The sequence below is a fragment of the Sus scrofa genome, chromosome 15, assembly GCF_000003025.6.
Source record: "Sus scrofa isolate TJ Tabasco breed Duroc chromosome 15, Sscrofa11.1, whole genome shotgun sequence".
In the NCBI taxonomy this organism is placed as follows: domain Eukaryota; kingdom Metazoa; phylum Chordata; class Mammalia; order Artiodactyla; family Suidae; genus Sus; species Sus scrofa.
The window spans coordinates 53,966,567-53,990,428 of NC_010457.5; the positions used below are offsets into that span (position 1 = coordinate 53,966,567).

The 23,862-nt window shown below is 35.6% G+C and overlaps 1 protein-coding gene across 11 annotated transcripts in view; it reads right to left on the bottom strand.

Moving 5' to 3' along the window:
* WRN (Werner syndrome RecQ like helicase) overlaps positions 402–23,862 on the bottom strand; it is a 127,888-nt gene continuing 104,427 nt past the window's right edge. For 6 of the 11 annotated variants that reach the window (XM_021075787.1, XM_021075790.1, XM_021075783.1 and 3 more), the window contains 8 exons: positions 20,499–20,574; positions 20,158–20,270; positions 17,430–17,544; positions 15,805–15,936; positions 12,968–13,130; positions 9,490–9,704; positions 6,209–6,340; positions 402–2,598 (listed from right to left, as the gene is read on the bottom strand). In XM_021075787.1, coding sequence (XP_020931446.1) covers positions 2,479–2,598; positions 6,209–6,340; positions 9,490–9,704; positions 12,968–13,130; positions 15,805–15,936; positions 17,430–17,544; positions 20,158–20,270; positions 20,499–20,574 — 1,066 coding nt within the window. In that variant the 3' untranslated portion in view covers positions 402–2,478. Of the gene's footprint in view, positions 2,599–6,208; positions 6,341–7,531; positions 9,042–9,489; positions 9,705–12,967; positions 13,131–15,804; positions 15,937–17,429; positions 17,545–20,157; positions 20,271–20,498; positions 20,575–23,862 lie in introns of those variants that run through there. The other 5 variants (XM_021075785.1, XM_021075786.1, XM_021075791.1 and 2 more) reach the window with 4 other exon arrangements.

Below are 23,862 nucleotides of genomic sequence, written 5' to 3' on the forward strand. Positions count from 1 at the left end.
CCAGCTTTGCTCTTTTTTTTCCAAGATTGATTTGGCTATTCAGGATCTTTTGTGGGTCCATATAAATTTTAGGATTATTTGTTCTAGTTCTGAGAAAAATGTCATAAGTATTTTGATAGGGATTACATTAAATCTGTAGATTGCTTTGGGTGGTATGAACATTTTAATAATACTGATTCTTCTGATCCATGAACACAAGCTATCTTTCCATTTTTTTGTATCACCTTCAATTTCCTTCAATGTTTTATAGTATTCATAGTATTAAGTCTTTCACCTCCTTGGTTAAGTTTATTCCTAGGTGGTTTATTCTTTTTGAGGTGATTTTAAACAAGATAGTTTTCTCACTTTCTCCTTCTTATAGTTCATTATAGGTGTATAGGAAAACAACTGATTTCTATATATTAATCTTGTATCCTAAAACTTTATTCATTTATCATTTCCAGAAGTTTTCTGGTGGAGATTGTAGGGTTTTCTATACACAGTATCATGTCATCTGCAAATAGTGACAGTAGAATTATTACTCATCCATAAAGAAGAATGAAAATTTGCCATTTGTAACAACATGGATGGATCTGGGGTATTATGATTAGTAAAATAAGACAGACAGAGGAAGATGAACACTGTATGTTATTACTTACATGTAGAATTTAAAAACAAATGAATGAATAAAAAATAGAAAGAGGCTCACACATATAGAGAACAAACTAGTGGTTGCCAGAGAAGAGAGAGGAGAAAGGAGCAGGAAAGACAGGGGTAGGGAAGTTAGAGGTACAAACTATTACATATGAAATAAGTAAATTATAAGAACATACTATACAGCACAGGGAATATAGCCAATATTATATATAATAACTTTAAATGAAGTATAATCTATAAAAATATTGAATCACTATGCTGTTCACTTGAAACTAACATTTCAAATAAATACTTAAATGTAAAAATAATAATTAAAAACCAAGAAGGTATGTGTACCTACAGATACAGAGGCATGTCAATGTAGAAGAAATGACTAAAAAACTATATATCACATATTCAATAGCCATTACCTTGTGGAAATGGGCTGGTGGTAACAGGATATGGGGAAATGGGAATATGAGATACTTTCATGTTTTAAGTATAGCTTGAATGCTTTATAAAGAATATTCATTCACATATTATTTATGTAACAAACTAAGAAATGACTATAAATAAAAAGGCTTAGCAGGATATATGAAAGAGGTTAACTGATTACCTACCAGTGAAACTACTGTGATTTTTATTTTCTTGTTTTCACTTTTCTGGCTTTTCTAATTCTTCTACAACAAACATATATTCTTTTTTTTAACAACAGTTATTTTTATTTACAAAAAAATCAATTAAATGTCATATGGTGAACTGCTTCAAGTTCTACCAACCATGATTTACCCAAATCAGGGTCAGTAGGTATATATTTCAGTGATATGTGCTACATGAAGAGATACTAGAATCAAATTCTGACATCATCAAAAATTAAAGGTGTTCAAGGTAATTAAGCAATTGAAATCAAGTTAAAAAATATACATCTTTATAATATTCAGTATGAAGGACTTCTTAAAATTATTTGAAAAGATAAAAGAAATAGGATATAAAATACAAAATGTATAGTTGTAAAGTGCAATCAATCTCCTTTGTTATATCCTTTTCCCTATTTACACAGAACCCCAAAAGGTTTATTTTCACTGGCCTGGTCCGCTAATACCACTGACAAATGAGGATAAGTTATTTCTAACAATAGTAAAAACGAGTTATAAAACAACCATGTTTGGAGTTCCCATCATGGCTCAGTGGTTAAGGAATCCAACTAGGAACCATGAGGTTGCGGGTTTGGTCCCCAGCCTTGCTCAGTGGGTTAAGGATCTTGGCGTTGCCGTGACCTGTGGTGTAGGTCACAGATGCAGCTTGGATTCTGCGTTGCTGTGGCTCTGGCGTAGGCCAGCGGCTACAGCTCCGATTAGACCCCTAGCCTGTGAACCTCCATATACCACGGGTGCGGCCCTAGAAAAGGCAAAAAGACAAAAAAAAAAAAAAAAATTAACTATATGCTCTTCAATTATAAGGCAGAATTTTGGTAATATAGGAATATTTTATATCACACACATAATCACTGTACAACTGATCTGTTATCTAAACTAAATCACCGCACTTTATATATTCCAAACATACTGTTAAAGTAAGAAAAGAGATTCGAGAACAGGGCAGGAATGCAGTTTCTTAAAGCAATCTAGGAGGAAACTAAAGATTCTGCTCTAAGATGTACTCAGGCTCTCAGAAGACCCACATTTACACAAATTGCACAAGGCTGTTTTAAGACACCAGCTATTCAATAAATAGGTGAGTTTTACTTTGAGATTAGAATAATTTGTAAACAAAAATATTACTCCCCACTCTTTTCAGAAATGAAATACTACTTCCCTCTTAAGATAGAGCAAGACACACAGAATTCCTTTAACAGTTGCCAGTTTAACAAAAAAGACCCTTCTTCTTTGTTTTGGCCGCTGATTTCTTGCTGGTATCAGGTAAGATCTCATTTTCTTTGGCAAACCACCCAGGTAATTTTCTCTCTGAGGTTTTGGATGAAGTCTATAGGAAAGAAACAGAAAAAAAAAGAAAAAAAATATATATATATTTGTACTGCTGAAAATGTGTCTCACTTGCAAAGTAACGTAGGTTACTGAGTAAACAACAGCCACTTGCCAAATCAAACAAGTAATGAAATCTGCACAATTTATTTCTGGATTCAGAAATAAATCAATGTGAGAGAGAGATAAAAATCACTGTAAAATTTGTTCAAGCAATTACCTGCCATCCTGTTACCTATTCATTTATTTGTTTGTTTGTTCCTGGGCATTTTGTGTGTGTGTTTATGTGTTTTTTTTGTTTTTTTTGTTTTTTTTTTTTTAGGGCTGCACTTGCAGCATATGGAGGTTTCTAGGTTAGGGGTCAAATTGGAGCTGCAGCTGCCAGCCTACACCACAGCCACAGCAAGGCCAGATGCAAGCTGCATTTGCAACCTAAGCCACAGCTCATGGCAACACGAAATCTTTAACTCACTGAGCAAGGCCAGGGATCAAACCCACATCCTCATGGATACTAGCTGGATTCATTACTGCTGAGCCACAATGGGAACTCCCTGTTTGTTCCTGGTTTTTAGACACAAGCGTAGACTCTCATTTGGGAAGGAAAGACCTAGATATTATTTCAGATCTATGTCTCATGGTGTATTTGCTTTGGGCTAGCCACAATGGTGAATTTATTGTTCTAAGAAAGGCATCTGTCTGGGCGTATATACACACACATACTCAAACAGTTTATATTAGGCATTTGAAAAAGCATACAACTTCTACACCTACAGTGGTAGACAGAGTAGAAGGATGGTTCAAGCACCAACAGGACCTTATAGAATTGCCGAGATATGATAGCTACTCAAAAAACACTTGCTGAATAAATGAAAAAAAAATTTTTTTTTGGTTTCATAGATTCTTTTAAGAATCTGCTAAAAATTAAGAGATCCACTTGCAAGAAACAAAGACAAATGGTACACATGCATTATACTCTGCATAATTTTAGTGGGCTTGTGGAGTTCCCATTGTCGCTCAGCAGTGACAACCCCGACTAGTATCCATGAGGACATGGGTTTGATCCCTGGCCTTGCTTAGTGGGTTAAGGACCTGGTGTTGCAGTGAGCTGTGGTATAGGTCACAGGCACAGCTTGGATCTGGCATGGCTGTGGCTGTGGCTGTGGTCGGCAGCTACAGCTCCAATTAGACCCTAGCCTGGGAACTTCTGCATGCCTTGGGTGCAGCCCTAAAAAGACAAAAAAGAAAAAATATTTAGTGAGTTTGTCATAGCACCAAATGAAGTCTCAGAACCCTAAGTTATAAGTCCCTGAAAAAAAATTAAACACAAAGGCAATGATTGAATACTGTATTAAGCACAAATGAAAAAATAAATTTTTAAATAGGTAAGTGGTCTGTAAGTTTAAAAGAATATTAATTTGTGTCATCTCACCTTAAGTGCTAGCTCCTCACACCAACACAACACAGAAATCACTCTAACATGACTATGCCTTGTATCTGGCAGAGTTAATTTAGTTATTGAAACTATCTGAGGGCTTTTTCATCTAAGTTGTATCTGTTAGCCATTACGTAGAATTTATTCCATTTCTAGAATGAAGACTGTATCTATGCATTGTTCATCAACTGATTACCATGTTTTACTTAGGTTTTCAATGTTTAAAAATAGCTTCAAAATATTTAAGGGTGGGGAAATGAAGTAAAAGATCCTTGGCAAGGAGTTCCTGCTATGGTGTAGTGGTCTACAAGCAAGTGGTCTGGCTTGTCTCTGTGGAGGCGCTGGTTCGATTCCCAGCCTTGCGCATTGGGTTAAGGATCTGGTGTTGCTGCAGCTGGTCACAAATCCAGCTCAGATTTGATCCCTGGCCTAGGAACTTCCATATGCCACGAGGGCAGCCAATAAATAAATAAATAATCCTTGCCAAAAAAAGACTGTGTAAACTTATATTTTTAAAAGGTTAAAAACTGTTAGGGAGTTCCCATTGTGGCTCAGTGGTATCCATGAGGACATAGGTTCGATCCCTGACCTCACTCAGTGAGTTAAGGCTCTGGCGTGGCCATGAGCAGTGGTGTAGGTTGCAGATGTAGTGGATCTGGAGTTGCTGTGTCTGTGGCATAGGCCGGCAGCTGCAGCTCCAATTTGACCTCTAGCCTGGAAACTTCCACATGCCTCAAAAGGGGCCCTAAAAAAGAAAAAAAAAAAAAAAAGTTAAAAACTGTTAGCTATTCCAACTTAATACCAGTTTCCCCACAAGGAAAAGAAGACCAGAAAAAATTGGATTTATACACACTGCATGATATTACAATGTTTGACTTGGAAATAAATTTTAGTGATATAAAATGTCACAGAGAAAAGTCATCTGCGTAGAGATAAAGTTGGCCCAGACATCATTATTCTTCCCTCCAAAATCTTAATATCAAAATCCCTTGTAGCCCTAGACAATTATAATTGCTTACAATTAGAATTTGAACCCCTCAGGGCAACTGGAGGAAGGAAACAATTTAAAATTATCACAAAGCCAAAAAGTAAAACAGAGAATGACATCCAAATAGTAACAGAGCAGAGGAAAAAAAAACTCAGTCTTGTTGTAGCCCTGGCTGAATACTATGGAATAAGCAAGTACTTTGAAACCAGAAAGAACTAGATTTGTCCTTATTGAGCTATTTGATAATGTACGACCTTAGGAATGTTATTAAAACCTCAATTTCTTCACAGATAAATGAGAATAAGAATAAATAACATCACTGCATTACTTGGAGAGTTAAATGAGAATATATACAAAATATCCAAACACATTCTGCTTTATCCCTGGCACTCATTAATTGGTAGCTAATATCATTTCAAGTCTTTTATCTCCAAACACTTTTACAGAATATGATATCAAATGATTATTCTGTCATTTTAATACTGAGCTTATTTCACTGAGAAAGGGGGAAAATGCTTACTTACATTGAGTGTTACCTCTTAAGTCTCAACAACTACCAAGAGAGATTTTATGAAGTCTAATAACAGAAACAATGCTTTTCAGTGACTATTGCCTCAATTAGTAGAAAACTAAAATTCCCAGCCATCATTATAAAAATTTAAGTGGCTATTTACATCCTTTTGATATTCCAAATTCTATTAGAAAACTACCATCATTAAATTGAGGATACATAACATTAACTTATTTGCTGATTATATGTGCACATATATATGTAAGCAGACAGAGAAATATGTACATTATATTTGAATTTATTTTTAAAATTATTTTTATTATTATTTTTTGTCTTTTAGGGCCACACCCACAGCATATGGAAGTTCCCAGGCTATGGGTTGAATCAGAGCTACAGCTGCCAGCTTACACACCACAGCCACAGCCACATGGGATTCAAGCCACGTTGGCAACCTACACCACAGCTCATGGCAACACCAGATCCTTAACCTACTGAGCAAGGCCAGGATTGAACCCACATCCTCACAGGGACTATGTTGGGTTTTTAAACCACTAAGCCACAATGGGAACTCTCGCATTATATCTGCATTTAATTGCATCTAAAAACTAAGATAAATCTAGGCATATTAGTTATCAAGCACAATGTATTTGTCATGAAACTATTTTATGAAATCAATTTACCTGTGAATGAGAATCTGTAAATAAGTCTTCTATTTCTGGATCGCTAAATGGCTGATTCCAAGAAGTTAGTTTCAGTGAATTCCTGTGGCTCTCATCTTCCAGTGAAAAATCAGAAGGATATTTTCTATCAACCTTTAAAAATTTTATGGAAAACAAAATATTTACTGCATGCATTCTTTTCTTAGGAAAAAAACCCAAACTATGCCTAAAAAAACAAAACTAAAGAAAATTCATATTATTTTGAGGTACTGAATTTTAAAAATAATGATCATAATAACATTATCCCTCAGGCATTTTTTCTGAGTGTCCTAAAATAGTTTATAGTTTATATATAACACTGTATGTTTTAATTTATAATGAAACAGTGGCAGGGCATGAAATCAATTTCTCTCTATCTCTTGCTCTCACTCTCGCTCTCTCGCTCGCTCTCCCTCCCTCATAGGAAGTCAAGAAAAAAAAGAGGGAAAAAAGTGACATGTGAAGAAAGGGTTCTGGGAAGATGCTGGCACAGCAGCATAACTTTTTAATCTCTCTAAATTCTAGCATTAAAACATAGAACTAGGTAGCATGGAAGGGGGAGGCCTTTTGCCCAACCCAATAGCAGGTGACTGAAAGGGATCCACCAACAGTGGCTAGCAGCTCTTAAGTGGCTAGTGCAGTTGGCTCCTATGAACTTCCAGGCAAAGGTCCCACACTCAGGAGAACTCCTGGGGTTAAATCAAAATCAAGCAGGATGGGTACAATAGAGGAAAAGGGAAGAGGAAGCCCAAGTAAAAATGGCAGAAAAGGGTATCTCATAAACCAAGTTTCCATTATTTTGAACGTTACACAAAAAAAAAGAGAGAGAGAGAGCTCTGCGAACTTGGGAAAACTATCTTGAACCATGTCATCTTTTGAAAGTGTGGGAAAACTAATTTCATATAAAAATGAGCAACAAGAAGGTATGAAGGTCAAATATGACACCAGAAAGATTTGCTGAGCTATAGAAAATAACTGTAATCTCCCCAAATTAGCTAAAAAACTTAAAAGGATTCAAAATACAAAAGAACCTGAGAAAAATTCAAGTGAGGGGGGAAGCTCTGGAAAGAATTAGAAATAAAAGAAAAACAATTAGGAGTTCCTGTCACGGCTCAGTGGTTAACAAATCTGACTAGGGACCATGAGGTTGCGGGTCAATCCCTGGCCCTGTTCAGTGGGTTAAACTGGCATTGCCATGGGCTGTGGTGTAGGTTGCAGATGCGGCTCGGATCCCACATTGCTGTGGCTGTGGCATAGGCTGGAGGCTACAGCTCCCATTCAACCCCTAGCCTGGGAATCTCCATATGCTGCAGGTACAGCCCTAGAAAAGACAAAAAGAAGAAAAAAAAGAAAAGAAAAAAAATTATAGAAATGAATATTAAACTATGAGTAATATAGCAATAAATAGAACGGAGTATGCCCAAAGAGAAATGAAGAACCAAAAAGAATTCATGAGAAGTGACAAATATTGTAGCTAGGTAAAAAAGATCTAACATACAGAGAGCAGAAGTCTCTTGAAGAAATCCAAAGCAATGGGACAAAAATACTAAAAACTAAAAATTTTTAACAACTTTGTGAAATAAAACAAAAATTTTAAAACTACACTTTAAGAAAATTTCCAGAAATAAAAAAACTACATATTTAAAGAATCCACTGTGTACCTTTGTATATTGAATCAGAACTACCACTATCAAGACATAATCTCCCTCCAGTAAACACAGACATAACTGAGCTTCTATCTTAATAACAATCACAGTAAATATAATACTTAACTACTCACTACCACCACCCAACATGTCTTTTTCTTTTTTTTTTTTTTTCCTTCATTAGGGCCATACCCATGGCATATGGAAGTTCCCAAGCTAGGGGTCGAATCAGAGCTGCAGCTGCTGGCCTACGCTACAGCCACAGCAACATGGGATCTGAGCCACGTCTGCAACCTACACCACAGATCACAGCATCGCCAGATCCCTGATCCACTGAGCGAGGCCAGGGATCGAACCCGCATCCTCTGGATCCTAGTCAGATTCGTTTCCACTGCGCCACAACAGGAACTCCAACATATCTTCTTTAATGCCCTTCTCATAGCTAATTCAATTGCAAAATAATGTAAAGAATTCCAGTTAATCAAATTTCATTAGCTTGTCTAGGACATGACTGTATACAAATCTAACCAAAGTACAGAATTTAAAACAACCATTTCTTCCCTTTTTTGCAAGGAGGTATGCCCACAGCATATGGAAGTTCCTGGGCCAAGGAGCAATCCCTCACCACAGCAGCAACCCAAGCCACTGCAGTGACAATGCTGGATCCTTAACCTACTGTGCCACAAGAGAACTCCCATTTCCTTTTATTTTTACACAATTTAAAAAAAGGAGTTTAACTGCTGGAAACCCTATCAAAAATAACTTTAGAACTGAAATAATGTCCCTAATTCTCTAACATAAATATTAGGAACCACCTACCATCATGCTCACTTTATCATCTAGGAACTAAAGTAGTTTTTGAATTAATTGTTAGTTTTCATAAACTTTTGTCATGGAATCATGTAACTTCAGACTTGGAAGATGTTAAAAGTCAAATTTTCAAGTATTTATAATCATTTAGTACAATCACAATGTCAAAGAATAGTTATTCTCTGACTACTACTTATTTATCTCATATAACAGAGCAATGATTTTCAAAGCATCTGATTTTAATAAAATATACAACATAAAATAATACTAAACTCATGGTCTTCCTCTGATCATGTATAAGTTCAGTGGGATATGTCCAGAATCTTGAGCAATAAGTATACTTGTAACTGAGAGATTCACTGTAACAGAAACAGAGCACGAGGAATGACAGTATGACAGACAAACTAGCTTGGGGAGGTATTTTTAAGAGAATTTGGTTTTATTTTCATTTATTTATTTGTTTTATTTTATAAACTACCATATGCTTAAAGCTAATGTTAAATACACCTATGAAAGAAAGAGAATTTCCAGGCTATAGAATCAACATAAGGTAGAGGCAAAAGTTAAGCTGACATTCCATACAATAAGCTAAATAGATGGACTATATTCTTCTTTTACTGTTGTTTAAAAAAAAAAGTCTTTTTTCAGATCAAATTTTTGAAGAGCAAAGGAGATACAGCATGTTTTTTTTTTTAATAACCTTATATCAGCATTTATAGCAGTTTTTTAAAAAAAAAGCAGTCTGGTATTAGAAAATGCAAAGTGAATAGTTTGACACTATATTAAAGTTCTACATTGAATTAACACCTTGGTATTTATGCTTACTTCTTCCTTGCTTCTCTTAGCATCTGAACAGCTCTCTTCAGAGTTGGAGAAATATCTCTTTTTGCTGGAATCACATGCAGACTGGCATTGTATTCTATTGTCACAATCTTTTTCCAGGATCTCAATTGCCATGTGGATAAGGTATGTGTCAATGCTTTCAGGAACATACTTTCTGATTAGTTTGATTTTATTTATATCTGTAAAGGACAAAAAATTATTCAAAAATTAATTACACTGACCATTGCTGAAAACCTATAAGCTGTAAAGAGCGAAATATTTTGTAGAAAGGAAGGATGAAGGAAGCAAAGAAAATGTTCCTCTTTCAAATGCTATCCCTTTGTAGAACAGAACTGGAGTAAAACACGGCCCCCTCACTCCTGGACCACCTGCACCCCTGCCTCTAAGACTCAAGTCCAGTCAGACCATGGCTCTGTATAACTTGTTTCACACTGCCTTGGGCGGGCTGCCCTGAGAATCAAAACCATCCACAGAATTGTTTCTAAAGGAATGATGCTTCAAATTCCAAATATCAATTATAAGCTAATTTTTTAAAAATAATCCATCCTTAATATAGAAGCTAATCATACTTATAAATAAGATGCTAAATAAGGGGATTCTTTCAATGGATACTGTAGCATAACAAAACATCAATTATTTAAAATGCCTGTTAATTAAATAAGTTTTCTGGGAAAGATGGATCTCATTTTCAGACCTTATTTGCCTAACTTTCCATGCAAGTAAGTACTGAAAATATCTATTGGTGAGTGAAATAATGAGCACTTCTGCACTCCTTCAGTGCTTTACCAGAGATCATATTACTCCTACCTTTGTGACAGGTCCCTTGGAAGCTACCCTTAATTTTCCAGTTACATGCACATAAAGAATGAAAGAATGAAATTATTCAAAATAATATCCAGGTGCCTCATTAAAAACTCTGCTTCATTTATTATTAAGCATAGTTAGAATCACAACTCTGTAAATTAAGCTTAAAATCATATAAAAATGGAAAAAACTCAAAGAAACGAAAGGTACCGAATCCCTTAAAATCCCTTAAAAGTTACAAGGACAAAATAAGATAGCCTGAAAATAATAGATATAATTTCTCAATCCACAAATACTCTATTTTTAGGTATAAGATTATGTCATAATAAAATAAACTCTCAATTCAAGGTTGTGAAATATTTAAATGCAAACAAACTTGTTCACTGAAACACAAAATTATGTGATACGGCTACAGTTAAGTAAAAGATAAAAATAATGTCTCTGAATCATTAGTGTGGCATGTATATCTTCATTTCTGATTATAATTTATAACTCAACAATGTTTTCTCCAGTAAGAGAACAAGCAATATTTTATCAAGGAAAAATAAGAATTAAAAAATAAAATTTCACATCAACAAATGGTATTTTACAGACTATAATTGTACAATCCTAAGAAACAAAATTTAGGAAGTTGGCTGCTTAAGTTAGGAACACTGGAATATGCCTACCCAAGAGAGCTGGCTACCATCCTCAAAAGATGTCTCACAGCTAAGTTACCTTGGACTTTTAGCACAGCACAGGATCTGGCCCTCAGTTTTTCAGATTTAGAAACCTAATTTAACCTTAATACAAACACATTAACCAAGTTCACAAAATGCCAATTCATTAATTTCCAATTATGAATTCACAACGATCACAGAGATAAGTGCCCAGATTAGCAAGACTAGAGCATACTTTCCCTATAGACAGATCTACATGGGAAACTGAATCATAATCAGAAAGCTAAGAAGTGACAGAGAAGCAGAGTTAGTTAATAAGGCATCTCCCTCAAATAAGGTCTTGACGTACATCATCAATAGGCCCTGAAAACACATGGAAGTCTCATTGACCATGATTAGAAACTGCATATTTCTTACTTTTAAATAGTTGGCAGTATAATTTTCAAATGGTAGGGTAAATAGAAAAACTTTAGTTCCCTCTAACTTAGATGACCACTGCTCAAACCTGCAAGGTTGAGCAATAAAAAAGAGATGTAGGCTCTTTGTTTAATCCTTCAGTTAAGTCTTGCTCAAGCTTTAGAATTGTTGCTGTCTTTGAAGGTGACTTAAATATCTTTGTTCTGATGAATTAAATGTTGTATTAATTGTGCTTTCAAAGCATGATCTTTTTTCCTTATTTCCAGATTGGGGGGGAGAAGTGTACACTTGTTCCTGAGTAGGAAAGAAATAAAGTAGTCAAAGGTTCAATGACCGGCACTGCAGCTTTGGAGATAAAGCTTTTTGTATGTCCACTGCTTTGTCCTAACAGTCTGGAAAAAATGATCAGATTTATATAACACATCCAGTTTACATTTATACATTTAGGGAGGGAAATCCTTCTAATGTACCTCATTTTTATTTCTGTAAAAAAAAAAAAACCAAACCAGATCATTGGAGTTCCCACTGTGGTGCAATGGGATTGACGGTGGCTTGGGAGCTCTAGGATGCAGGTATGATCCCTGGCCTGAAACAGTGGGTTAAGGATCCAGCACTGCCTAGGCTGCAACCATAGCTTGGATCTGATCCCTGGCCCAGGAACTCCATATGCCATGGGGTGGCCAAAAAAAGAAAAAAGGGGGAGGGGGAATCATAATTTTAAAATAGGCATTATTTATTTATTTATCTATTTAGCTTTTTAGGGCCGCACCTGTGGCACATGGAAAGTTCCCAGGCTAGGGGTCAAATCAGAGCTGCAGCTGCCAGCCTATACCACAGCCATAGCAATGCCAGATCTGAGCTACATCTGAGACCTATAACACAACTCATGGCAACACCGGATCCTTAACCCACTGAGCAAGGCCAGGGACTGAACCTTTGTCCTCATGAATACTAGTCAGGTTTGTTTCCGCTGAGCCATATCAGGAACACCCTAAAGTAGACATTTTTTAAACTTTTCTGCAAGGCAAACAAAGAAGCTTGATCTTCATGAGCACAGTTAGGGTTCTGAAGAATGTGACAGGAAGTGACCCTCTTACTAGGGACCTGGAGACTCTGTCCATTCCCCCGACGCCACTGTGACCAGCACTGTTGACTGTATGACAGGAAAGGCTACTTCACTGAAACCAATGACAGGGAATCAGAAAGATTTAGAAAAAAAACTGAGTCGGTAAGCTATGGGGAATGAATGTCGGGGGCCAGGGACTGTTTTTTTCAAGTGATGAAGCAGAAATTAGAGGAGGATGAAAATACACTGTGGGATGGGTGTGGAAGTTGTAATCTGAAGCCGAAAAGGAAAACAAGAGTTTCTCAGGCTCAGACTTTCCTCTGAGTGACAACAGGAAGAAAGATTGAACAATAAAAAGCATTACAAAACTAAAGTTTTCCCAGTAGCATAAAGGGTTAATGCTATCGGAGAGGAAAAAAAATTAGTGGATTGTTTACTTCATCTGGGTTCAATGACTCTAATCATTAAAGCGGCAGACTAGGGTCGTGGTTATCACCTGAGTTGATATGAGGGTTTCGGATAACATCAGCAATGATCTTCTGAACCTCTGGAGTCAGGCCTGCTCGATCCATGTCGAGTGGGTAGCCAGCTTTCACCGCTTGGGACAAGTGCATGCCAACGGCTGTGAGAGGCAGAATCCTTTCCTCAGCTATACTCTTCTAGAGAAGTAGCAGCGAAACAACCAATGAGTTTTTGGAAAGTTTCCACTTTCCTATACGTAAACACAATGTCCAAAACCTTCAGGTAGTAAATGTTCATTGAGAAATAAACACTGGACTAAACCTTCCTTTAAATTTTTCATTTTAACTAGTTCTTGAAAGTGACTCACATCATACTACTTTTTATACTTAGTGTACTGAATAAAAAATCATCTATTTTTTAATCTAAGATATCATTCCTTGCCCCTCTGTAATTATTCACTTTAAAAATCTATTAGTGACAGAGCGGAGTCATTCTATGTAAGTCTAATAGCTGCCACAACATTTTAAAAATATTGTAAACTGTAATTCAATAATCTATACACTTGAAATAATACATGGTACTTCATGTGAATTTCCAAGAAGACAAACCCTAAAATGCTTAGTGGTAAAGTAAGGCTCCAAATGTATTCTATAAAAGGTTCTAGAGAAGACTTTAAAAGGTGCTTTAAACTGGCTCTATTCATAAAATAATAATGACCACAATTGAACAAGGGCTGTCATCATTTGCCTAGTAATGAATTTAACATGAATTGTGCTAAATTAAGGACACTGTTACATATTTATGGAGCTTTTAAACAAACAGAGTTCCAAATCCATCTAAGATGTGTGTTAGCTAAAACAGTCTTTTAAACATTCAGAAAATTAGTCACTCAGGTCTAAATTATTTCATGATACTCTCTTTTAATACACCTTCAAAGTCTGAATTTGAACTGTATTTGTGTGAATGTTGATACTTTCAGAGAAGAGAACATTTAAAGCAATATTTTCATCCTTCAAAGGTAGGTTTTACGTTACTTTCATTAAATGTCTACCCTTTTCTACTAGACAATGTGCACCATGTGTGTGCATAATATCGGAGTTATTTGATACCCAGCATCATATTACCTAAAACTAATTGTATTATTGCTCCTGATTAATTATCCTTAGGCATGTTTAATTTTGCAGTTAACTGACAAGACTCTGTCAGACTCCTGGGAGGTACAGATAATTACACCATAATATTACACAGTAATACTCAACCAGGTAATAGCAAAAGACTCAAATGAAGATACACCACTCTTCATATTTTTAACCATGAGTATGTAATACAATCCATGAAACTTCAGATCCTGGCTAAGTATCAAAATATAATGTATTCAGAAGACATGGAGGCTATTGCATATTTCCTTAGTAATTATATACAGTTCCACTATATAAATATATACATATATAGTCAAATTGAGTATATACAAGGACATTTAACATTTACATGGATGTTACTGTTTAAATAAGAAACTGAACTTAAAATCCCTATTTATCATGTAATGTTTCAAAAATACAATATGATGGAATTATTTGGTTTCTTGTGTAATGGCTTTTGCACTTTTAATTAAGGAGTTTTGACTATCTATGTACAGCATCTATTAAGCGACTGAGACAAGCTATGGACTGTTTACTCTTATTTATACTGGACCTTAACCAAGGTTATTCTGAAAGTGTGTAAGGTAGCCTGGTGGATGGAGACACAGAAACAGGAAAAGCAGGCTCTGGACCATACTGCCTGATTCAAACCAGCTTAACATTAGAGAGGAAAGGAATGCCAATTAGTGAAACTTAGAGGCAAGCCACATTCTGCCCTATTCCACTAAGATATACTCTCCATTTTGCATTTTTTAAAAATCACAACAGCCTAAGGATTCATGCCAAAACAATCAAGAAACACTAAATACAGCCATTTTTCACATTAATCATATTTTTTTAAAGGGCACCTTGGTTAAAAAATAGAACATTACACTGGAGAAGAGAAAATGAAAAGCAAGTTTATTGCTTTTTTTAAACTTATTTCTAGCTTCTTGGACATCCTTCCAGAGATATTCTATGCATTGATTATACATACACAAGGACATGTGACTATATAAGCATGCACATATATACATATACATTATTATGTGTATTTTTTTATGCTGCTCTGTATCTTCCTACTTTTACTTAATGTATCCTGAGATTATTTCTTTTCTTTTCTTTTTTTTCACTTTTTAGGGCCACACTGGTGGCATATGGAGGTTCCCAAGCCAGGGGTCGAATCAGAGCTAAGGCTGCCAGCCTACGCCACAGCCACAGCCACAGCAACACAGGATCCCAGCCACATCTGAGACCTACACCACAGCTCACAACACCACCAGATCCTTAACCCATGAGCATGGGCAGGGATCGAACCCACAACCTCATGGTTCCTAGTTGGATTTGTTTCCGCTGCACCATGATGGGAACTCCCTAGATTATTTCTTATCAGAATATATATACTTATAATTTTTTTGACTATTAATACCACTTAAAAATTAGGAGTCTAAAAAATATGGCTATTCCAATATCCCTAAGCTATAAATATACTTATCAGTACCTCTGATACAACCTCTGTAAGATAATAATGGTCAAACTACACTTGCTGTTTTTACTTAATTGACAAAAGGAAGCTGCAGAAAAAGAAAATGACATTCTGTACTAAAACTAATTATAACAAGAAACAACATAAAATATTGTAGGCTTGAAAAATAAATTTACCCCAAGTCACAATTTTAATATGGAAAAGCTGATGAAATACACATTTATATAAATTTAAAAATTTCCCCTCTAACTTGAAACTAACACTTACCAAACACATTTTCTTTTCTTGGAATAAAGAATATGTGATGGCCTCAGACTGTGAAAGTAAACTTGCTTTATCTTTCATCACCAGACTTTTCTTCTGTTCTTCTTGAGGTTTTGCACTTGAAAAGACATTTGTCTAGAAAATTTTAAATGTAGCACAAATGATCAAAAATAGTATCAATATAATGACAGAATCATTAGCTATTCGGGAAACATTATCATTAGCTACTGGGGAAAAAAACAATGCAAATAAAACCTCTAAGGAACAGCCCCAAATTCCATTTTTATGAGAATCTCAAAAAGAAGTTTGTTTTTTTTTTTTTAGTTTTTTTACATATTGCTTTTAAAAGGTAATAAGGCTAGAGTGAATTAGTTTTGAATAAAATATTTTTAATAACAAACATGGCTGTAGAACAAGAAATTCCTAGGCTTTCTTTTAAGCCAATACACAGGAATAAAAATAAACTATAGTGTGGACCACACTGCCTCTGAATTGATCCCCCTGTCCCCTGGGAGTGAATACTGAACAAATGAATGCTTTAATTTCTATCTACAAACTACATTTGAAAGTAAGACAGTTTATCAATCTAAAATATAATATTGGGAGTTCCCGTTGTGGCTCAGCAGAAATGAATCTGACTAGCATTCATGAGGACTCAGGTTCAATCCCTGGCCTCATTCAGTGGGTTAAGGATCCAATGTTGCCATGAGCTGTGGTAGAGGTCACAGACGAGTTTCAGATCTGGTGTGGCTGTGGCTGTGGTGTAGGCCAGTGGCTACAGCTCCAATTCAACCCCTAGCCTGGGAACCTCCATATGCCAAGAGTGTGGTCCTAAAAAGATAAATTAATTAATTTAAAAAAACCAAAGTCTCTCCACAAAATAAAGATATAAGTAGCACTGACAACTACTTTAGTATCACTCTAAAAATCAGATTACTAGTGGTTATAGTGGGGAGAGGGGTGGGGGAAGGGGCAAGATAGGGAAAGGGGATTACGAGGTACAAACTGCTGGGTATAAAATAAATAAGTTTTAAGAATGTAATGTACAGCACAGGAAATATAGCCAATATTTTATAATAACTTTAAAAGAGAGTATAATACATAAAAATATTGAATAACTATATTGTACATCTGAAACTAATATAGTAAGTCAACTAACTATACTTCGATTAAAAAATTTAGGTAACTGAAGTTCCCGTCATGGCTCAACGGAAATGAATCTGACTAGTATCTATGAGGACACAGGTTCAATCCCTGGCCTTGCTCAGTGGGTTAAAAATCTGGCCTTGCTGTGAGCTGTAGTATAAGTCCCAGATACGGCTTGGATCCCACATTGCTGTGGCTGTGGTATAGGCTGGCAGCTGTAGCTCTGATTCGACCCCTAGCCTGGGAACCTCCATATGCTGTGTGTACGGATCTAAAAAGACCAAAAAAACCCAAAAACAAACAAACAAAAAGGTAACTAAAATGTTTTTAAAACTGATTTACTACAGAAACTATCTGAATTCATTTTTTAAGTGTCCAGCATGAAAATGAAAATTAAAGGAGAAAATGCGGCTTTTGAAGTGTGTTTTGAAATTGTCCAAAAAAAGTTTGCTTTAGAGCTCCTGCAAACCACAATATTTTACCTGAACACTATTTATTTGACAGAAATGTTTGATGACTTCCAAAAGAGGGGCCAACATCATAGCTTTGCCTTCAGAAACACCATCAATCCTCTTCACATTTTCAACTGTAGTAGGTCTGCCATTTAAGAAAAAATTTTAAAATAAAAAGTCAAGAAACTGCAGAAACATTATCATTCTAGCAACACAGCTGACTTCATATTTAGCTTCCTACTAACACTCAACATTTCCAGCAACCACAAACAATGTATAAAGCAAGTAATCCTGTTTTATGACATCTTAGAGGACAACTAAAAGCTAAAAAACTCAGAAGAAAATCTCTTTGGTTATTTATAGAGTTTTTACTTGTAACAATAAACTTGCTAACTTAGTCTACTTCAGGCTTTTAAGTCAATATTTCTTACTGTGTCCAACATGAAGAGAATGTATGATGTCTTCCTTCTAAAAATATGCCAATCTATCGAATACTCCTTCTCCTTTAAGTATCTTCACTGAATATTAAACTGAGGACTTTGAATATTTATTGTTAATGAAATAATTATTATAAGATAAAAGCATGATGTAATATTACTAGAAAATTCTTCTCTAAATTAACATCTCTTGGATGAAATTTAGTAATAGGAATAATTTTTCTAATGGAAGTATAAAAGATGAATACAACTGCCAATCAACTATTCTTTGGAAATAATTTCTTCTAAATATTAATTGATAACCTAGAGCTTATTAGGCATTTTGCTAGGTGCTTTGGAAAACACAAAAAGATGAGGAACATAACACCTTTATCACATAGTTTAAAATCTAGAAGACATAAGTATACCAATAATAACACAAAAAGAAGTAAAGCATTGTGTAGTAAGTGCCTTAGAATCATCTTTTAAATTTACATTTAAAAGTCCTTTATGAATTCCAGAGAGAGGAATCACTTTGCCTATAAGAACATGGAAGGCTTCATGGAACAAATAACGCTAAAGTCAGATCTTAAAGGATTTCCTAACAGGAGTTTTGGGGAATCAAGGAAACTACAAGGCAGGAGTTATCCTGTGGCCCAACAGGTTAAGGATCTGGGGTCGTGGAGTTCCTGTCATGGCTTAGTGGAAATGAATCTGACTAGCAACCATGAGGACACAGGTCCGATCCCTGGCCTCGCTCAGTGGGTTAAGGAGCCGGTGCTGCCATGAGCTCTGGTGTAGGTCACAGACTCGGCTCAGATCCGTTGCTGCTGTGGCATGGCATAGTCCAGCAGCTGTAGCTCCAATTTGACCCCTAGCCTAGGAACCTCCATATGCCATGGGTATGGCCCTAAAAAGACAAAAAAAAAAAAAAAGAATCTGGGGAGTTCCAGTCGTGGCTCAGTGGATAATGAATCCGACTAGGAACCATGAGGTTTCGGGTTCGATCCCTGGCCTTGATCAGTGGGTTAAGGATCTGGCATTACCGTGAGCTGTGGTGTAGGTTGCAGACACAGCTCAGATCCCGAGTTGTTGTGGCTCTGGTGTAGGTGGCGGCTACAACTCCGATTAGACCCCTAGCCTGGGAACCTCCATATGCTGCAGGTGCGGCCCTAGAAAAGGCAAAAAGACAAAAAAAAAAAAAAAAAAAAAAAAAAATCTGGGGTTGTCACTGCAGCTGCTCAGGTTGCTGCTGTGGTGTGGGTTTGATCCCTGGCCTGGGAACTTCCACATGCCACTGGTGCGCCACCCCTCCCCAGCCCAAAAAAGAAAACTACAAGGCAGAAGCAACATTGTAAATAAGTATATGGAAGGTGAAAAGGGGCTTAAACAATATAGGTAAGATAAACCATTAAAATTCTGTGACTCAGATGGAAAAGTAGGTTTAAGTCCACAAGTAGAAGTCCTTGAATTATGAGCTAAAGAAGTTAAGACAGTGGGAAACTAGTTAAGCAGAGATACAACATGATAAAGATTAATTTGGCATTCATGTATCAGGTAACATAGAGAGAAAGAGTTTACTGGCTAGAGACTTGCGATAGTTCAAGGGTAATGATCTGAACTATCATGGTGTCACTAAAAGGAGCGAGAAAAGCATAGACACACACGGAACACTTAAACAATAAAGTCTAACGACTGTATAATAAGAGAAAGACAAGGTAAAGAAGAGTAAAAATAACAATAGTAAACATATGATTAAGAACATGACAGTATGACTAACAAAAATAAGGAACTGAGAAAGAAGAGTTTGGGAATTTCCAAGAAGTGCATGTATAGCGGATTGGTGGGTAATGAGTTAGCTTTTATATATACTGGATTTGATTGTTAAAAACAGCTGGTTTCATATAGAAATGTGGGATTAATGCTCAGTGAAGAGATCACCTGTAGCAACGTGGGAGATTTGAGGATCACCTCTCAGATGTGACAGTTGGAGACAAAGTCACACTGTAATGTAAAAATGTATTTTACAAATTTATTTTGTTAAATTAAGTTAGAAATGGAGTTCCCATCGTGGCCCAGCAGAAATGAATCTGACTATTACCCATGAGGATGCAGGTTTGATCCCTGTCCTTGCTCAGTGGGTTAAGAATCTGGCATTGCCATAAGCTCAGTGGTATAGGCTGCAGACTCGGCTCAGATCTGTAGGCCAGTAGCTACAGATCCAATTCAACCCCTAGCCTGGGAACTCCATATGCAGCAGGTATGGCCCTAAAAAGACAAATAATAATAACAATAATAATAAATACAAAATAAAATAAGCTAGAAATATGCAAATAGTATACCTCATTTTGGCCATATCCACCAGTATCTTATTTGTTGCCAGAATAGCCGGAGGAACATCCATTTTATTGGCATGTTTCTGTCTGGCTTCCACCAATTTGCCATATAACTCAGTCTGAACAAAGAACACAGAAACAACTCAACATTTTTTAAAGTGTACTTAGAAAGATCTGGTCCTTTATTTTAGATATTCAGATATTACATTTTCTCCTTACGATGAAAAATAAACTGAAATCTTAGACTCACAGCTAAAGAACAATTTTTAAAATACTGGTAAGAGAATTTTAAGCACATGCAGAATCATAACTATCCCCCCAAAACTGTCTTTTTATAAAAGCCATACCTGAGTCTCCTGCTCTTGAGCTGAAATAACAGGTTCTGATGACATATAGTATTTTCTTGGTGATGGCACCATGATACTAAAACATTTAAAAGAAAACAAAAAATAAAAGCTTTTCTTTCTCCAAGTTCACTTTCTGCCAAATGAGAATATCTTTCCAAATCAAGATCAACATTTACTTGTCACAATACCAGGAAGGCAATTGCTACTTAAATGAAAACCTAGATTTTAAACATTCTGGATCAAATATATTCCGTAGAATGGTAAAGTTAAAACTATATTTGAGTTCTTCACAAAACTGGTGTAATTAAGAGCAGCTTTGGCCCATCCTCCTCCTGAAGCAAATGCTTTGAAAGAAGACTCCTTATCTACACCGAAGCAAAATAACATGTTTTTTTTTTTTAACCAAGAGGGATACAATCTATAATTCTTCTTGTGATAGCACTAATTTTTGCCTGTTGAGGAACGTTAGCATAGAATTAATCGAATTATTCACAATTTTCCTCAAAATCAAACTAACTAAAAATAAGCCAAAAGGAGTAATTTTGTCTTTGACTCCTCAAGAGAAGAACTTAAAACATCCAATTAGCAAATAACATAGTATGAAAGGTGCTAGGCAGCAAATGCTATAGAAAACTAGTTTCTATAAGAGGCATTTCTCACTGATGAATTAATTATAAAGAGGAAAAGTTATAAAAATGAATTTATATAGAATAACCTATATAACAGATGTCAAATTTAATTTGTGCTCTTGGGGGGGAAAAAGAAGAACATGTTTGATATTTAAGAAATGTTTTAAATTTCCCTGTTGTAAGAATTCAAAATCTACAATGTAAAGACTTCATTTTTATAATTGTCAGATCCTATCACTAAAATAAACAGATCTGAATATGAGGAAAGACAACTCCAGATCAAAGAATTAGTCATATCAGGTGATTCAAAACAATTATAAATTTGTTTTAAATAATATACTTATATTTACCTTTATCTTTGTATTTATGGAAATCTTTATACTAATGGACTATTTGCAAACTGACATTTTAAATTATTTCATAAAAAAATTTTATTGTATATACTGGCAAAATTCTGGGTATCTCTGAAGCAAAAATATATGTAGTAATTATTTAATAAAAAATGTTTTGCATATGAATGAGATTACAAGTGCACAGAAGAAAAGTTCAAAATATACAATGAATATCATCAAAGAGATAAGTGGAAATCCTGTACACATGAATCAAGAAAAAAATTGCTATAGAAAGAGAGAATAAGAAATATTTCTTAGGAATTAAACACTTGAAACTAAAATTAAAATCTCACTAGATGGGAGGCAACATAAAGTCAAGAAACTCTCTGAGAGAGTAAACAAAGAGATTGAAAATAGGAGAACATAAAAACTAGTAATAGGAACACTAAAAAACAAGCAAAGAAACAAAAAATATAATTATTACCATTAAGGAAAATTAAGGTAGTGGTAGCCGTAACAACACAGTTAGCCTTAGTAATATACAATATTTGAGTAGATATAATAATGTAAAAACAAATTATTAATATGATCAAACACTGAAACATAATTCTGTTCCAGGGAAGGGGAAAGACTGAAGGAAAGGAAATTAGGGAATGGGATATGGAAGACAAGCCCTAATCTACCACTATAGGATGTCCCAGAAAATTTCTAAAACTGGCTAAGTCAAAAAACAGTAATCTAAGCATGTCACTTTAGAAATATGGAGGAAACTTCACACATCTGTCAGAATTGCCATCATCAAAGTCTACAAATAACATGGAGTTCCCACTGTGGCTCAGCAAGTTAAGAACCCAATATAGTGTCCTTGAGGATTCAGGTTCGATAGTTGGCCTCGTTCAGTGGATTAAAGATCCAGCATTGCCACAAACTGCAGCATAGGTCAGAGATGCAGCTAGCTCATATCCAATGTTACCGTGGCTGTGGCACAGGCCTGAAGCTGCAGCTCTAATTTGATTCCTAGCCAGGGAACTTCCATATGCCGTTAAGTGCAGCTTTAAGAAGAAGAAAAAAAAGTCTACAAATAACAAATGCTAGAGAGGATGTGGAGAAAAGGGAACCCTGTCATACTGTTCGTGGGAAAGAAAATTGGTGCAGCGACTGTGGAAAAGAGTATGGAGGGTCCTCAAAAAACTAAAAATAGAACAGCCATATGATCCATCAATTCCACTCTTGTGTATATACCCAGAAAAAAACGACACTAATTAGAAGAGATATACGCACCCCAGTGTTCACAGCAACACTATTTACAATAGCCAACATATGTAAACAAGCCAAGTACCCACCAAAAGACAAATGGATAAAAAAGATGTAGTGTATATACATATGATGGAATATTACTCAGCCATAAAAAATAAATTCTACCATTTGCAACACAGGTGGACCTAGAGAATACTATGTGGAGTGAAATAAGTCAGGAAGAGAAAGACAAATACTGTATGACATCACTTCTATGTGGAATTTTTAAAATAATACAGGGAGTTCCCTTCCTGGCTCAGCAGTTAACGAACCTGACTAAGATCCATGAGGATGATTCAATCTCTGGCCTTAATCAGTGGGATAAGGATACAGCATTGCCTTGAGCTGTGGTGTGGGTCGCAGACATGGCTTGGATCCTGTGTTGCTGTGGCTGTGGCACAGGCCAGCAGCTGCAGCTCCAATTCAACCCCTAGCCTGGGAACTTCCATATGCCACAGGTGTGGCCCTAAAAAGCAAAACAAAAAAACAAAACAAAACAAAAAAACAAATGAATGTATAGGCAAAACCGACAGGTTTTGTACTAAAAGGAAGAGGGAAAAGGGGAGTGCTTAGTTAAGTTAAGGGTATGGGATTGAGAGATATAAACTATTATGTATAAAATATATAAATAAGCACACTAAGTCAACTATATTCTTACTTAAAAAATAAAATACATAAGCAACATATGTTGTATAGCACAAGGAATTACAGCCATTATCTTTTAACAGAGTACAATCTGTAAAAATACTGAATCACTATGCTGTATATCTGAAACTAATACACTACTGTAAGCCAAATATACTTCAATTAAAAAAAAAACAAGATGAGGTATGTCAAAAATAGTCCTCTTTCTTATTAGCCTTTTCCCCACTTTTTTTCAGCCTTCCAAAGACAAATGTACAAGAAATATTAACAAAATATATGTTTAAAAGTTGTTTTTGAAAAAAAGAAATATGGAGGCAAATACCAGGGAACCAGCTGGATGACATGAGGGTGAATGCTTCTGCAGAATAAAGTGGGTTTGAGAAAGGCTATGAACTGCTATCTTTGTTATATGCTTTTAAATATCAACTGACTTTGCAAACCATGGACCTGTACTATTTTATT